The sequence below is a fragment of the Mucor velutinosus genome (genome assembly GCF_035048745.1).
Source record: "Mucor velutinosus strain NIH1002 chromosome Unknown tig00001547, whole genome shotgun sequence".
Lineage (NCBI taxonomy): Eukaryota > Fungi > Mucoromycota > Mucoromycetes > Mucorales > Mucoraceae > Mucor > Mucor velutinosus.
Window position 1 is genome coordinate 468,922 of NW_027041901.1, and position 17,253 is coordinate 486,174.

At 42.1% G+C, this 17,253-nt stretch overlaps 6 protein-coding genes across 6 annotated transcripts; 5 read left to right on the top strand and 1 right to left on the bottom strand.

Moving 5' to 3' along the window:
- Positions 1–182: 182 nt before the first annotated feature.
- On the top strand, positions 183–2,062 carry MRPL35 (mitochondrial 54S ribosomal protein YmL35; the record flags this gene model as incomplete). Its single annotated transcript, XM_064825846.1, has 4 exons — positions 183–572; positions 631–1,215; positions 1,279–1,678; positions 1,740–2,062. 4 exons carry the CDS (start codon positions 183–185, stop codon positions 2,060–2,062), a joined length of 1,698 nt encoding a protein of 565 aa, XP_064687360.1.
- A 100-nt stretch (positions 2,063–2,162) lies between these two features.
- ATC70_006573 (uncharacterized protein) lies at positions 2,163–5,526 on the top strand (the record flags this gene model as incomplete). Its single annotated transcript, XM_064825847.1, has 13 exons — positions 2,163–2,391; positions 2,448–2,536; positions 2,594–3,136; positions 3,189–3,304; positions 3,377–3,787; positions 3,842–3,872; positions 3,925–3,993; positions 4,053–4,247; positions 4,307–4,392; positions 4,448–4,565; positions 4,631–4,705; positions 4,765–4,849; positions 4,916–5,526. 13 exons carry the CDS (start codon positions 2,163–2,165, stop codon positions 5,524–5,526), a joined length of 2,658 nt encoding a protein of 885 aa, XP_064687361.1.
- A 950-nt stretch (positions 5,527–6,476) lies between these two features.
- On the bottom strand, positions 6,477–7,170 carry ATC70_006574 (uncharacterized protein; the record flags this gene model as incomplete). The annotated part of the gene is made up of 4 exons (XM_064825848.1): positions 6,477–6,566; positions 6,640–6,869; positions 6,943–7,087; positions 7,159–7,170. The coding sequence occupies 4 exons, from the start codon at positions 7,168–7,170 to the stop codon at positions 6,477–6,479; spliced, it is 477 nt and encodes a 158-aa protein (XP_064687362.1).
- Positions 7,171–8,287: 1,117 nt separating this feature from the next.
- On the top strand, positions 8,288–12,017 carry RABG3F (Ras- protein RABG3f; the record flags this gene model as incomplete). Its single annotated transcript, XM_064825849.1, has 4 exons — positions 8,288–9,070; positions 9,135–9,795; positions 9,867–11,538; positions 11,588–12,017. 4 exons carry the CDS (start codon positions 8,288–8,290, stop codon positions 12,015–12,017), a joined length of 3,546 nt encoding a protein of 1,181 aa, XP_064687363.1.
- A 959-nt stretch (positions 12,018–12,976) lies between these two features.
- ATC70_006576 (uncharacterized protein) lies at positions 12,977–13,834 on the top strand (the record flags this gene model as incomplete). The annotated part of the gene is made up of 1 exon (XM_064825850.1): positions 12,977–13,834. One exon carries the CDS (start codon positions 12,977–12,979, stop codon positions 13,832–13,834), a length of 858 nt encoding a protein of 285 aa, XP_064687364.1.
- Positions 13,835–14,428: 594 nt separating this feature from the next.
- Positions 14,429–16,347, top strand: ATC70_006577 (uncharacterized protein; the record flags this gene model as incomplete). The annotated part of the gene is made up of 4 exons (XM_064825851.1): positions 14,429–14,766; positions 14,834–15,099; positions 15,154–15,519; positions 15,575–16,347. The coding sequence occupies 4 exons, from the start codon at positions 14,429–14,431 to the stop codon at positions 16,345–16,347; spliced, it is 1,743 nt and encodes a 580-aa protein (XP_064687365.1).
- Positions 16,348–17,253: the final 906 nt, after the last annotated feature.

The following is a 17,253-nucleotide window of genomic DNA, read 5'->3' on the forward strand; positions in this document are numbered from 1 at the left end:
TGCACCAGTTGGGAGAACAGGCATAAAAAAGTTTCATCGAGCTTGTTTCATTGACGATCCGATCTCGATCTTTTTTTTTTTTTTTGATGTGAAGGATTTGATATAAAAAAAAAAAAAAAAGAGCTGCCATCATGCATGCTGCGAATTCACCTTTTTCCTTTTTATATACATCACGCAACGAAATGACAGCTTCAAAATCTATTCAAGTGTGCTTCTTTCGCAACGTGTTACGAGTTCACGACAATCAGTCCTTATTTCATGCCTTGAAAGCAAAGCCAGGTGCTGACATCTTGCCGGTGGTTTGCATTGATCCGCGTATGACGGATATCAGTAATCTCAAGAATCAAGGTGATAATGCGGCTCCCAAGACGTGGTTCTTCAAGCTCGACCGTGTCAAGGCTTTCCGCTCTAGATTTTACTACGAATCCATCATGGATCTCAAGCAGCAGCTCGTCAACAGAGGCAGTGATCTGATGATTCTCTTTGGACGTCCAGAGGAAGTATTCCCCAGGCTGGAAAAGTACTTGGCCACCAAAAAGTATCAGCTGGAGAATGTACACGCACCCAAGGAGGTAGGTACTGCAGCGCGTTCATCACGGTTTGGCATTGACATATATCTGCGCAATCTAGTACGCCTATGAGGAATTATTGATCGAAAAGGATCTCTCAAAATCCATGAAGGGCAATGTCAAATACTACCACGATTCAATGATGGTGCATCCAGATGATTTGGATTTCGTAGGCGAACGCACTTACAAGGTGTATACTCATTTCCGCAAGAGAATTGAAAAGATGGATCATCCCGTCAGAGCGCCACTGGACATGCCTGAAAAGTTGCCTGCATTCCCTCAAGTCGCTTGGGATTTTGAGCATGCCAAGGACGGTTACAAGAGCCTGGAAGAGTTGTACAAGGACATTCACGTCAAAAAGGATTCTCGATCTGCATATCCTTGGAAGGGTGGTGAACAGTCTGCCCTGGATAGACTCAACAGCTATGTGTTCAAGACACACGCTGTAGATGAGTACAAACATACGCGTAATGGCATGATTGGCACAGAGTACTCGACCAAATTCTCTGCTTTTTTGGCTCACGGGTGTTTGTCACCTCGACTGATTTGGCATCAAATGGATAAATTCAACCAACAACGCAAGAGAAAGCGCAGTGTCAAGGCTGGGGGAGACGATGACGGTATTTACTGGGTGCGCTTTGAGTTGGTAAGTCTGAGGGATGTTGCGTAGTCGTCAAAGAAGCTGCCTAGTAATCAAGCTTGTTTTTAGTTATGGAGAGACTTTTTTAGATTGTTGGCTGCAGGTTATGGTTCTCGCATCTTCATGCTGCATGGATTCAGAAACATGGAAAAGCCAGAAATAGCCAAAGAAGATGACAAGAAGCATGTGGATGAGAAACCCAAGCCAAAGAACAGCTACACAGACAAAGTATGGAGATCGGATGATGATCAGTTCAGTAAATGGTGCAATGGTCAAACGGGAACTCCCTTTGTCGATGCCTGCATGAGAGAGCTCCTGTACACTGGTTTTTTGAATAACCGTGGTCGTCAAAATGTTGCTAGCTACCTCGCAAAGGATCTGGAGATTGATTGGCGTATTGGTGCTGAATACTTTGAGTCTATGCTTCTGGATCATGACGTGTACTCCAACTACGGCAACTGGCAGTATGGTGAGAATGCTCTGCATCGCACTTTTCTTGATAGGATGGACTAACAATACGTTTCTTCTAGTGGCTGGTGTGGGCTGTGATCCTCGTGAAGGCTTCAGACACTTTAATATCATCAAGCAAGGCAAAGACTACGACGCTGATGGTGATTACATCAAGCTTTGGTGCCCTGAACTGGAGCATCTGCCTACACATTTCATCCACTGTCCATGGCTGATGACCAAAGAAGATCAAGCCAAGTACAAGTGTCAAATTGGCAGTGATTACCCTGAACCCATGGCCCTGTTTGATACCTGGATCAAGCACTACCCTGCTGCTGCTACTAACGGTGCTATTACAAACTACTTTCAGGACAATAAGAAGAAGGTCAAGACGGAAAAGAAATAAAAAAGGCCAATCATTATTGGCAGTCCTTCCTTTCTCCCGTTTTACATGCAAACCAAACAATAAAATCCTACTTTACCTTTTCGTTCATATAACCTTTACCATGACAAAGTCTAAATCTACAGTGCTGCTTCAGTCGAGACGAGAACCCACATTAGAAAGCAAATCTATAGCAGATAAGCGAGTCTTGTTTGGCAACAATCAGCAGCAGAGCATGAGTGCGCCCTTTACAGAGCCTTGGCTTGATCCAAACATCCTCTGCAAATCAAACGCTTACCAAATAACAGTAAACTGCAAGCTTCCCGAGAGATATCAGACGATAATACACCGAGGTATGTATATGTTGAATGGCATCGTCCACTGTTGCTAATGCATTCGTCTCGATAAGAATTGGGTAAATTCCTTCGCGTGAAGGCTAGTTTGCAGGCAGAATACATGGCGCTCCTGACGACTACGCATTTTTACCTGTATCTCAAGGTAAAATGCACTCAATATATCAATGGAAGCATGTGCTTACTGGGAGTTATTGGATAGAAATCACACAGACATATTGCACATCCCATGGCCCACTTGTACAAAGAAGACAGTATCAACCCCTTATTTGATATATTTCTCCAAACAGACAACACCATACAACGGGAGGATGAGCAAGTAGTCAAGATACTGACAGTGGACAGTCGAGGCAAAGCCATTTTATTTGTACATTATGACGGTAGATTCACACAAGCATTCTACGACATCCCTTTATATCAACCATACGAGTACATTACCGCTGTCAAATGGATTCATGCGGATCAAGCCTTGATTGGGTCATCCACAGGCCAGGCTTACTTGCTGAACTCCACAGCGACTAATACTCAACACCGTGTAATGACACTCTGCAAACAAAGCATGCCTGGTCCATGGGGATTCATGAAATCACTGTACACAGCATCTCTTCCACATGCATCAGAATGTACATTACCAAAGATTGAAGAGAGTGGATCTATTGTAAATATTAGTACAGTGGATAATATGGTGTATATGTGCAGTCATCATCAAGTGTGTGTGTGGATCATCAACAATACAGAGGCTCAGGTACTGTCGGTTAAACCTCTGAGGGTCGTCCAACATACTCACTATGTGATAGTTAGTTGCACGTATCCCTCTTCAAAACGACATTGTCAATTGCATATCACAACATGTACCCTCCGATATCACGAAATCCATGCTCCAATGTAGAATAGTAACTATGGACATTGAAATGTGAGTGAAGCGCCATAAATGTCATACATGGGCAGTAAACTAACATGACGCACCCCCTCCCCCCCTCACTAGTAAGGAGGAGTTGGTTTTGTTAGTATCCTACACGGTTCCTGGACTAAGTGAATATGTGCAATATGCAGTGATAAAATTCAGCATGATCCACAGCAATGACACAATAATGATGTATCCTCAGCATACAGCTTCGTTGCCCTATTCCGAAATACCCTCGCCATCCTCAAAAATCCCTCAACTGAACATCACAAAGGACATTGCATTTGCATCATTTGATGGCACGGTTGTAGCGAGATCCCTCAGCAAAAAGTCGGTGTTTGAGGAATCTTTGGTGTTGAAGGATAAAGAGAATGCTATATTGGCTGTGCATGTTACAGATTCTTCGGAGAGCTTCGATACAGCCAAGGTGGTTACAGCTAAAAGTGATGTGCTCGAGTTTCAGGTGAACAAGAGCGAGATTCAGGGGCCAGGGTGAGTAGTGATTAGTGGTGGCCTTAGGCTCGACACTCATTTGATATTGAATAGCAATATTTATGCTGGTATTGTTGATGATGTAGTAAGTTGAAGCCGGCTGCTTTCAGACCGAGTATGTACTTAAATGAAACTAGGTGGAGAGAAACACAATGGTATTCAAATCAAGACTAGAGCAAGCCCTCTTCTTTGGTGTGTTTAATGAGGTAAAAGTACACTGGCATTTTGTTCATGTCATCACCCTTCTAAACACTGTTTCCCTCAGTCACCGCTGCAATTTCCTCTTGCTGTCGAACATCATGAGGATGTGGGTTCTGCAGTGATGGATTTGACTCGCGAGATTCGTACTGGGGCCTGCTCTTTCTTGCCAAAAATGTTGGAAATCTCGCCTATTGAATCTAGATTCTACTTTCAGAATCACATGTACAAGATACTGCAAGATCAGATGCTTGACCGATTCGTAATGTATCTTGTTTATTTGATGCGTTCAATGCCCTCTGATGTTTGCTATTTGTGTAGCTGTCCGCCGAGCAAAGATCTCAATTGTTTGAGTTGCTGGAATTGTATTATTTATCAAAGCAGCTGTGGAAGATTACGCTAGAAAAGTAAGTCTCCATCTAAACGAGAAGGGGAAACCCTGTAAACTGACATTCGAGCCAGATCCGCTGATATGCAATGGATGGACACTGTCACTCAAATCAGCCAAGCAGTGCTGCTCCAGACAACAGATCAACCAAACACCAAATCTCAGCAGTGGGCGGATTTCCTCACACACCATGTAAATGAGTATTTGTTTGTATGCTTGCAGGATCTCGTCGTACTCATCAGCATGTGTGCCTATAGATTGACAAGATTAAAGATTTCCTCTCGCAAATTTCCACTAATAACGTATCCAGTTGCGCAGACGATATTATACCAGTAATGTCCATTCGTCCCTTTTGTGTGATATTCACCTACTAACATGATTTGCCATGTAGAGAATCATCCAAAAATGCAGGTCATTTGAAGACATAAATCTACCTCGATATAGCATACAGCAACCGCCCAAGAATAACTTCTCTGGTAATACCATCCATCTACACACGCTATATAAAGTTGCATATGGTAACTGGTTTTTTTTTTTAATAGCCAAGGCATGTAAGCATTTGGTTAGTATCTTTGATCAAAAAGTGGCTCACTACACAATATCCTGCCCAGACAACGGCCAAAAGGCCAAGTTACGGGACATGGCTACCCTTTTATTGGACATCCACAGACAACAACCGTACACTGAAGAATACGACGACATGAAGAAAACAGTGTTTAAAGGATTGTGTGCAGTGGGATTGCATCAAGCAGTAGTTGATCTTGCTGATAAGCATAATGATATCACCTTTATTGTCATCTCAGTTCCACATCTCAACTTGAGTCCAGAAGAATTCAGACAAACGTCGAGACACTTTGTGGATCGCTTTGGATATCCTTACTTTGAAAGCCTACTGCAACAGCTGGATGTTGAATTGCGAGAGAACATTTGGTACTTTTGTGAACAGTATCCAGCGTTTACAGAGACATTCTTTTCCAGTGAGCAACAGCACTTGCCCAAGGTAGCCTGGATTTATCATGTAAAGAAAGGAAATTACAAAAAGGCGCATGAGGTGCTCTCTCGCTGTAGTGGTCACATGTCGGAAAAAGAGCATTGTTTGGCATCTCCATGGATCAAGATGCTGTCTGTAGTCCTTGAAGGAAAAGTCGAGTAGCATTACAGAAGAGTATATAACTACTAGTAACTATCATCCCTACAATTTTCTGTTTCTAATCTTGCCACTGCCACAGCGATGAACGATGTCTGCTTTACATGAAATAAAATGGTAGTATTTTAAACAAATTAAAGGTGCTCGTCATTTGAGATGGGGAATGCCTGTTTGGAATCTATACCTGATGGTCAACTGCACTGGTCAAGCAGGGTTGATATTCTCAGTTTTTTCGGCGAGTGTTTTAGCTGAATGCATTCGAATTAATGCAGTTTATACAACTAATAATACAATGCTATTCTTCGAATGCTTCCATATAACATGATGGCATATTTTTGTTAATGCTTAGTATTCAATGATTGCCGCTACCCCCTAACATATACATTGTGTTTATACTTGATTTGTACAATTTCTCCTAAACGCTCATCACCCACAACAAACAACAAAACACAAAAATGCACAATGTCAATCACCCTATCATCATCTATTATTTGCAATGATATTCCCGTTTCTCTCTCTCTCCCTCTCTCTCTCTCTCTCTGTTTCTACAATACAACCACATTTACACGTGCCCATTCATCAACAAACTTCGGTTGAATCATGCTAGAACGTAATGATAAATGTGGTTTTCTGCATTGCATAAGATGAATGTAACGTCTACAAATAGCATGCATTGAACCAGTAGCTTCCCCCTTCTCTTGAAATTCTTTTTGAAGATCTTGCTAAACATGAGATGATAAGAATAGGAGTTTTTTTTGTGTTTGGTTGGTATGTTGTGTAGCTATTATATCATCTTGTCTCTTTATTGAATAAAAATGAGAAACTAGAGATAACACCAAAAAAGCGATCGAGTAGGAGTACATGTTTGCTTTTGTGTGTGTGTGTGTGTGTGTGTGTGTGTGGGATATACTATTTACAGTTATTGACAAAATATTGAGGTAAAATAATAAAGAGGGTTACTCTCCATGTTTCAGGATACGAACAAAATCCCTATAATTAAAGTTGCCGTCTTCATCTACGACAGAGCCTTTGAACATAATGTCGACCTACAATACATCACGCGAGTGTGTGAGTTGATATTTGAACGATTCCTCTGGGGAGAAAAACGCCTTTTCATACCTCTTCATCTGTAAACCTATCGCCCATAGTTGTCATACATTCTCGCAAATAGTCCGCATTGATCTTTCCGTTTCTATTATCATCAAAGGCAGAAAATGCCTTGAGGATGGTGTTTTCAGGATCTGTATCTGCTAGCTTATCGGCCATCAGTGTCAAAAAGACGGTGAAATTAATGGGGCCTGTTGCATCTCCCATCATCAATTCAATCTCTTCATTTGTAGCAGGTTGACCTTGCAATAATTATCTCAATTAACTCATGTGCTCTCATTTACGCCCCCCCCCTTGATATCTCTGGTTTCTTACCTAATCTTTCAAATGTCACTTTCAAATCATTAATGTCCACCAATCCATCGCTGTTTGTGTCCATAATACTGAATGCATCCTTAAATTCCATGACTTGTGCTTTATCGAACATGGCAAACACATTTGAATTTTGACGTCTCTTGTTCTACAATGCGCACGGAGGATTAATGAAAAGCCCAAGCCAAAGTAAAGAACTGGATTCCAACATCAACTTACCATAGGTGCCATTCTAATTTCTTTGCTTGATGTATACAAAAGGTAGGGAAAATAAAAGAGGAAAAATAAAGAGAATCAAGTTTTGACAATTAGAAATTCAACTTTAAGGCATTCTTCTTTGGCCTTAATATGGAAACCATAATAAATAACAATACTACATTTTTGGTGTGCCACACACGTTCAGGTGTGTGTAGCTTTCCTAGAGTTTCTGCCAGATCACACACACACACACACAATGGACATTCCTTTCCTTCTTGCTTTCTTTGAAAGGGATTTTCATTATTATTTATGTTTTATTTCAGAGTGCATTAGTCAGGGGAGAGGCTCAAAGAAGAGAGGGAGGCATCCAAAGGGGCTGGATCATGAGAAAGAGTGTATCATACGTATTTTAAGGGCCCTGTTTGTATGCCACCTTTTTCGCCCCCTCTTAGTCTTTTCTGTGCCTGGAGGACATGGAATCAAGACAAAATGATGGGGAATGGCTTAGTGTTTGCATAGATTGAATAGAAACTATGCATATACATCATATATCCATCTACCACGATGAGCCCCACATTTATCTACATTACTACAGTGAGATGCTTGGTAGATATAAAAAAAACCAACATGTAGTTGTTGATCATCTGCCTTTAATGCAACTGGCAATAAACAAAAGAAGTTTTAATCTGCAGGAAAGTTCTACATGGATTTGCTTGCTTTGCTCCAGAAACAGTGTTTCTATCTATACGCTCAATTAACCCCGTGTATATTCAATCAATGAAGCTTATAAAAGACTTTCATCATCATCCGTGAACTCCTTGAATCCAACTCTTTTTTTTTTTTTTTTTTTTCTTCCTTTAAAATCCCCTCTAGCTCAACATCTTTTTGCTTGTTGCTATTTCTTGATCTCTTTCTTCTTTTTCTTCCTGTCTCTCTCTCTCTCTCTCTCTCTCTCTCTCTCTCTCTCTCTCTCTCTCTCTCTCTCTCTCTCTCTCTCTCTCTCTCTCTCTCTCTCTCTCTCTCTCTCTCTCTCTCTCTACTTTTGTACACTAAAAAATCCACTCTAGAGTAGACCCGTCAAACTCACCAGCATTTTGAATTTGCACATCTACTTTATTACTACTACTATACAATTGGAAGCAGCATAAAGATGTCAAATCAGCATTTAAACTTGAAAAGCGAGGACCCAACATTGATTGAAACTCATTCATCCACAGTCTTGGATGAAAAGGTCCTGAACGATGAAGTAAAGATTGATCTTCGAGACAACCTGACACCTCACAATGATCCCAGCAACCCATTTGCATTTGTACCTGAGCAGCTGTCGTCTCTGATGGACCCCAAAAACGTACCCTTGCTACGCATCTATGGCGGTCTGGAAGGCGTAGCTCGTGGTCTTCATGTCGACCTGGCATCTGGCTTAACACCAAATGCACCTGCGCATCAAAACATTACACTAGATCAAGTTATTAGAGACAAGGACGATTCTGTCTATGTGGAGGAAATCGAATTCAAGCGAACTCCTACTGTGCATTCATTGGGCGGCAGACAGTTGACCCATCGAACAGACGCTACTGTACCAGCTCCTGATCTAACTGCATTTCCTCAGAGAAAGGCTGTGTTTGGCGCTAATGTACTACCTGAGACTGAATCAAAGAGCATATTTGCATTGATGTGGATTGCCTTCCAAGACAAAACCCTGATTCTACTGGCTATTGCTGCTGTCGTCTCTCTCGGTGTTGGCCTGTACGAAGACATTGCTGTTCCTGAATACGACACCTTTGGTAACCGTATCCCTGGTGTCAAGTGGGTGGAAGGTGTCGCTATTATTGTGGCCATCTTGCTGGTTGTTCTGGTCGGTAGTGTCAATGACTATCAAAAGGAGAAGCAGTTCCGGAAATTGAACGCAAAGAAGGAAGATCGTGCTGTCAAGGTAAACAAACAAACAATAGCAACTATAAACATATAAACACATATTAAAATTTTCCGTGAACCAGGCAACTCGTGAGGCTACTGTTAGCATGATTTCTGTGCATGACATTCAGGTCGGTGATATTCTTCACCTGGAACCAGGAGACATTGTGCCTGTGGATGGTATCTTTATCGAGGGCCACAATCTCAAATGCGATGAATCTGCTGCTACTGGTGAATCAGATGCTGTGCGCAAACAGAACTGGCAAATGTGCGAACGATTGGCCAATGCTCACACTGCAACTACGCATGCTTCTTCGTCTTTTTCTTCTTCTGAATTGGGTGTCAAGACAAAGGCTCCTATTGTCTCTACTGAACACAAGTCTGTCCCCGATCCGTTCATCATCTCTGGCTCCAAGGTTCTGGAAGGTGTCTGCACTTACCTCGTGACAAGCGTAGGCGAGAATTCCTACTATGGCCGCACCATGATGGCCCTGCGTTCTGAGCCCGAGAGTACGCCACTGCAAGAAAAGCTGAACGCCCTGGCTGAATTGATTGCGAAGCTGGGCTCTGCTGCTGGTTTACTGATGCTGATTGTCCTGTTGATCCGCTACTTTGTGACATGGAAGGACGGTGTGCCTGACCAGCCTACAGCCATTGTCATGGACATTATGAAGATCTTGATTGTGGTCGTTACTATTGTCGTGGTTGCTGTTCCTGAAGGATTGCCGCTAGCCGTGACATTAGGTAGGGGAACGATAGTATCCAATGATAGCCACATGAACACATCTAACCAACATTTGTATTTTTTTTTTTAGCGCTTGCTTATGCAACCCAGCGCATGCTCAAGGATAACAACTTGGTACGTGTACTAGCTGCATGCGAGACCATGGGTAATGCCACTACGGTGTGCTCTGATAAAACAGGTACCTTGACTCAAAACAAGATGACGGTGGTTGCGGGCACATTTGGATCGTCCTATCGCTTCATCAGCAATCCACCTGCATCCCGCTCCGATCTCGTTAATATCAAGAACGTAGCTACTACTGCTCCTAAAGAAGTTTTAAACATGATCAATCAGTCCATCGCTGTCAATTCAAATGCGTTTGAAGGCGAAAACGAAAAAGGAGAGCCTTGCTTTGTAGGCAATAAGACAGAAACCGCTCTCTTGCAGTTCTCCCGTGACATCAAAGCTGAGCATTATGACACACTTCGATCTCGTTGGCCCATTGAGCAAGTCTATCCATTTAGTTCTGAACGCAAGGCTATGGCTACTGTACTACAAATTCCTCACCCATCTGATCCGGACCAAGTTATGTACCGTGTGCATGTCAAGGGCGCATCAGAAATCATTCTGGGTCTCTGCTCAAACATTTTATCGTTACAAAAGTCGTCTGCTCAAGTCTCCAACGATGATTACAGTGGTGCTAATACCCGTGAACTCACAGGCGATGATGAGAGTAGAATTGAACGCGTCATCCAGAGCTATGCCACCAAGAGTCTTCGCACCATCGGCATTGCTTATCGTGATTTCGAGCAGTGGCCTCCCGGGGGACCTAGAGCCAATGCAGATGATGATGTACCTTACGACGATATTGTTAGAGATAAAGGCCTCACTTTCCTTGGTGTTGTTGGTATCGAAGATCCTCTTCGTGAAGGGGTACCTGAAGCTGTACAAGCATGTCAACGTGCAGGTGTATTTGTCCGTATGGTCACTGGCGATAATCTCGTCACTGCAAAGAGCATTGCAAAGCAGTGTGGCATCTATACTCCTGGTGGTATCGTCATGGAAGGCCCTGTCTTTAGAAAACTGCCTCAATCTGAAATGGACAACGTCTTGCCTCGTCTGCAAGTGTTGGCTCGTTCTAGCCCTGAAGACAAGCGTATCCTTGTCAGCCGCCTGCGTGAACTGGGTGATATTGTTGCTGTAACGGGTGATGGCACCAATGATGGCCCTGCCTTGAAAATGGCTGATGTGGGTTTCTCTATGGGTATTGCTGGTACTGAAGTCGCCAAGGAAGCCTCCAGTATCATCTTGATGGATGATAACTTTTCAAGTATCGTGAAGGCCATTATGTGGGGTCGCTGTGTAAACGACGCCGTCAAGAAGTTCTTGGAGTTCCAGATTACTGTCAACATTGTTGCTGTGATCTTGACTTTTATCTCTGCTGTTGCTAGTACGGATCAAAAGTCTGTCCTTACCGCTGTTCAACTGCTCTGGGTCAACTTGATTATGGATACATTTGCTGCTCTTGCATTAGCTACAGATCCACCCACTACAGAATTACTGAACCGTAGACCCGAGCCTCGCTCTGCTCCTTTGATTACATTCAAGATGTGGAAGATGATTATCGGACAAGCCATCTTCCAGCTGGTGGTGACCCTGGTGCTCTTGTACAGCAATGTGCTCAACTACTCTACTGATAATGCTGTGTTGCAGACAGTGGTATTCAACACCTTTGTGTTTTGTCAAATTTTTAACGAAGTCAAGTAAGTCTAAACGCTGTATTCGCAATGCAGATACTAATACCATTCATAGCTGCCGCAGAATTGATAGCCATATCAACGTCTTCACCAACATCCTCGCCAACAAGTTTTTCATTGGCATCTTCTTCATCTGTGTGCTTGGCCAAGTCGTCATTGTTCAATTCGGTGGTGCTGCCTTCCAAGTCGTTGCTCTTGATGGACCTCACTGGGGCATTGCTATTGTAATTGGCTTCTTGTCTCTTCCCATCGGTGTGGTGATTCGTCTCATTCCTGATGATATCTTTGGTTTCTTGTTCTTCAACCCTGCAACTCGTGAAAAGTATCTCGGGGGTAATGAAAACTGTGTTCCCTCAGTCTATGTTGCAGGAAACGAGCGTGTGCCCTGGAATTCTAATGAGAGATCAAATACGATGCATTCTCGTTCTTCCAAACATAATGGTGCTCATTCATTTGCATCTGGTTCTATTCGTAGCTTAGAGTAAATTATACACACCCTCGCATACAAAAACCCCCCCTCCCCTTACTTTCTGCATATTCTCTTAATGTCCTTCTTATCCTACCCCCTTTTCTAAACTTATACTATACATTGGTATGTTTCTTCCCTTTCAAACTGAAAGTCATGTACAGTGCTTCGTTTCCCCCTTCATCATCTCATAGCCATTTATTTTTACATTTTATTATAATATATCTCTTTGAAAACAATAAAGTACTTGATAGTTTCCATCATATCGTCAGTTTGGTGTAGATCAATGGGTTGGTAGATCACTTCATTATGAATTGCTCTCAACATCGGCCAAGAGGGATTTTTTTAAGCTAAGGATCCGATGGATTGTCGAATATCTACATTTCATGCTTGCAACAGTCAGGCACAATATGAAATCATGTCAGCAACATTTGGCGTATTCATGTTACACATCCTTGCTCGGCTCAAGCCGCTTGTCATATTTGCCATGACCCTCACTGGAAGGTTTCTCTATTCGATTAATATCACCTATCATCCAAATAGGCCCCAACATATACATCTCAGCATATTTGTGTCTACTAAAACGGCAATTCTGGATTGTTCGAGTAGAACTTTATCTCCAAATTTGGATATGAGCATACGTTGACAATGGACAAGTATGGCAGCGAGTCAACGTAATCGCTTAGGTAAACCCTACTATAAAAGGCAATACAAGGCTGATAATCAAGATCGCATAAAAGCTCGAATTTGTTGGTTAATCCCTTTCCGTGTCGTTTACATGGAACCGCAGTTATCGCCTTCGATCTCTTTCGTCACAGTTGCAATGTTTCATTGGACTCTGCAATGTCTGTGCCTTCCGAGGACTCATTAACATGCAAATGGGTTTCACTTGTCAGATCAGAAAAGAAAAAGTATATAGAGATCGTAACAATTCCATTATAAAACTGCATATTCTTATAAAGTTATAAAAAACTCAAAATGTCTAAAGTTTGGTTGATTACTGGTTGCTCCTCCGGCATTGGTGAATCTGTTGCCGTTGAAGCTTTGAAGAGGGGTGACAAGGTTGTTGCTACATCAAGAAATCTGCAAAAGCTGGAGAAGGCTTTTGAGAAGCACGGCAAGAACGACGGATTGCTGTTAAAGAAGATTGATGTTACTGATGATTTTGAGGTGATCAAGAAGGCTGTGGACGAGATTGTTGGTGAGGTTGGCCAAATCGACTTTTTGATCAACAATGCTGGTTATGTTGAAGAAAATCTGCTTGAATTTGCCTCTACCAAGCAAGCTTATGATCAATTCAATACCAACGTCTTTGGATTGCTTAGCGTTACCCGTGCTGCTCTCCCTCACATGAGATCCAAGAAGACAGGTGTCATTGTCAATGTCAGTTCTGGTGCTGGTTGGGATGGCTTCCCTATTACAGGTTTATATGCTGCTTCCAAGTTCGCTGTTGAAGGTCTTAGTATCGCTTTGAGAAAGGAGGTGGAGCAATTTGGGATCAAAGTGCTCGTTGCTGAGCCTGGTATGACAAGAACTGAATTCTTCCAAGAAAAGAACATGGTGAATATTATAGAGCATGAGGCTTACAAGGAAATGTTGGACGGCTACAAAAACAACACTGCTTTATACCACGGCCAACAACCTGGTGACCCTAACAAGCTGGCTAAACTGCTCGTGGATGTGGTCAAACATGAAAATGGTGCTGCTAACCGTACATTCCCAGATATCCTTCCTCTTGGTGAGGATGCTTACCAGATGGTTAAGGGCAGAGCTGAAAACGGTTTGAAAACTATCGAAGAATGGAAAGATTTTGCCTTTGGTATTAAATTTGATTAAATAAATGTGTAAATTTCTCATACTTGACATGTTGATGGCCCTGGATTGGTATAGCTGAGTGAAAGCCGTGTTTGCTGAGAGAGCAGATGTTTGATTCGGTTCTGGATACAAGTGTTTGCAGAATGATGCTAAAAAAAAAAGCTGTGCAAAAACCAATAATAAACCAAACTTAGATCATGTTCTAGTCAGAGTACCCAATGTTATTTGCTACAGAAGCTATATAAATGTCTACATGATATGATATCGCGAAAAACAATGACTCACTCTGAAATAGGCTTCTTTAAGGTATCAATGGCCAAAGCCAGTACAAACGGTTTAATTCAACGTTAATGAAGATATACTACACTTAATAAAGCTAGTTAGGATGCTGCTAACCCTATTGCTTGCTCCAGACTCGTCTAATTGCAATGTTACTACATGATGCGAACATGATGCCAGGTGGATGGTGATTTTATTGGTCAATGCTTCTACTGAGGTTGGCCTTTAGACTGATGGGGGGCCTTAAATAAAAATGCTACGAAAAAAAAAATGTTTAGAGTGTTTCTCATTCACCTTTTATATCCACTTGATCATACTATGAACACTGTACTCAAAATGTCAAGCAGAACATTAGAGAGCCTGCCTTCAGTACCCACCAAGTTTACAAAATCGCTGCCATGCGATATCTATACAGCCAAAGTAACCGAGACAAATCAAACCAACTTGATGCGCACACCTAGGCCTGTCCACGGAGCTGTCTATTCGCACGTATATCCCGAAAAAGCACCCGATCCTCGTTTATTAGCATTATCTAAACCTGCATGCAAAGATTTGGATCTAGATGTCAACGATATATTGAATGACTCTCAAAAGTTTGTATCGGTATTTTCTGGAAATGAGATTCTGCCAGATACTCGACCTTGGTCGCTTTGTTATGCAGGACATCAATTTGGGTAATGAAATGCACCGTGCTTTAGTCGCAAATACAACTGTGTATTGACGCACTGTGCCAAATCTTAGGTTTTTCGCGGGCCAGTTGGGCGATGGAAGAGCAGTATCATTGTTTGAATCAGTAAATTCCAGAGGAGAATCATGGGAAATACAGTTGAAGGGTGCAGGTCGCACACCTTACTCTCGCTTTGGTGATGGCTATGCAGTGCTGCGATCCAGTATTCGAGAGTTCTTGATGTCTGAACACATGCATGCTTTGGGTGTGCCGACGACCAGAGCACTGGCACTGATTGAGACAACAAGAGATGTGTATCGAGATGATGGGCCCAAAGGAAGTAAGTGTCAAGTGGTACATTGATAGGCTTTCTTTTATCTGATCATCCAAGTAGAGCAACCTGAAACTGGTGCTATTGTTGCTCGCATGTCACCCTCTTGGCTAAGATTTGGCAATTTTGAAATGTTTTACTCTCGAGATGATATGGATAATGTGCGACGTTTAGCTGATTATGCTATAGATCAAGTAGTCAAGGATAACGAACATGCAGGTCCTGGAAACAAGTACGCAAGATTCTTTAGAAATGTCACAAAGAGTACGGCAGAGATGGTTGCGGAATGGCAGGCTATTGGATTCAACCATGGTGTGATGAATACAGACAACATGTCAATTTTGGGCTTGACAATGGACTACGGACCGTTCCAAATCATGGATTACTATGACCCTTCATATACTTGCAATCACTCGGACGAGTCTGGACGTAAGTGCAAATGCTGTTGAATGGGTATTCATATACTGAATATACTGTTCTTTAGGGTATGCATTTCATCGTCAGCCTTCTGTTTGCTTATTCAATTTGGTAAAGTTGAGTGTGCCTTTATTTGAATTGATCGGCGCAGGTGAAAAAGTAGATGAATTGGTGTTTGCAGACATCACAAATGAAACTAGACAAGGCGTTACTGATGAAGACACACTGGAAGAATATCGCAACCAAGGCAGAGCATTTGTGCAAGAATTGCTCAATAATGAATTCAAAGTTTACTTTATGGACCGTCTCCTGACTAAAATGCGAAGTAAGATAGGTCTTTTGGAAGCCTCGAGCTCTCAGAGCGACATGGATGATGTGGTTATTCCTCTCTTGAATTGGCTGACTACCTATCACATTGATTACCATCGCTTTTACAGATCTTTATCAAACTACAGGATTACAGAACACGGTGAAGACGCAGATGCGGATAAGGCAATCACAGAATGGCTTGACATCAAAACTGAAGAAGACACTCAAGCTGAGGCGAGTAAGGAAGCTTTGAAACCTTGGTTGGCTATATATCGCCATCGCCTGTTGAAGGACAAGGTGGATAATGATGACCGTAAACAACGCATGGATGCAGTGAATCCTCGCTTTGTACTTCGAAATTCTATCGCTGAAGATGTCATTCAAGCCTTTGATGATGACACAAACGAAGACGAAGCCAAGGAAATTCTAAACGCTTGCTTGAATGCCTGTATCAATCCATTCAAGGACCACTATGAGGATAAACGTGTGGAAGATTGGATTAATAGCCCTGTACCTGTAAGTATTTATTAGATCAATTGACGTCCATGAGCAGTGTTGCTCATTCTACAATATGTTTGCAGGAGAAGGATATGAGATGTTCGTGTAGCTCCTGAGCAACTCTCTCTATAGCGTTTTGAGAGGATGGTTCGTTTTGCCGTTGAATAAAATGCTTTGTCTATTAATGATTTAAGAATGCCTTCTCTTTTGTGTATTAGCAAAATGGATGGCATTTGCTCTTGTTCGTAAATTCTATAGGCACCAAACATTTGTGTGTAATCAATGTGCTCAATCCTTAATGAAATACAGTGTGAGACAATCGCGCGTGGGATGTGGAGACCAGAACGCTTAAGCATAAAAAATTGGATATGATGCGAGCCACCTAGTCATTGAGCTACAAGAAGAGTTATTGATTACGAATACATTATTTGAGCTGATTATATATTGCAGTTTTTACTAGATGCAGATTATCTAATGCGTCCAGAATGTCTAGTGTGTCTTACAGCCACCATCACTTCATTCATAAGCTGTATCATTGTGCCTTAATACTGCGATACAACAGCGCCACTTAACCTTATACGTCAAGCTTAATATTTGGACATAACAGCATGCTCTAAACCTAGATTAATGCATGCAATGTTTTTGCGCCTTTGTATCATAACAAGAGCGCGCCTCTTGACAAGCAAATATATAAAACACAGCCAAATTTGACAGCTTTCACGCCTTTACATCTTGACATGTAGACCTTTCTGAACCACCGGAATGACGCTAAACAATTGTACTCGAGTAGCAGTAACTTCCTGACACCTTTGCTCAACTTTTTGGAAACCCAAATAACATGGCCAAAAATTGGTCAAACACCATGAGGTACCCTTCATGGTTTTCATCAAAAATCAAACGATCGCATTTTTGACCTTGAAAATGAAGACTTTTACTATG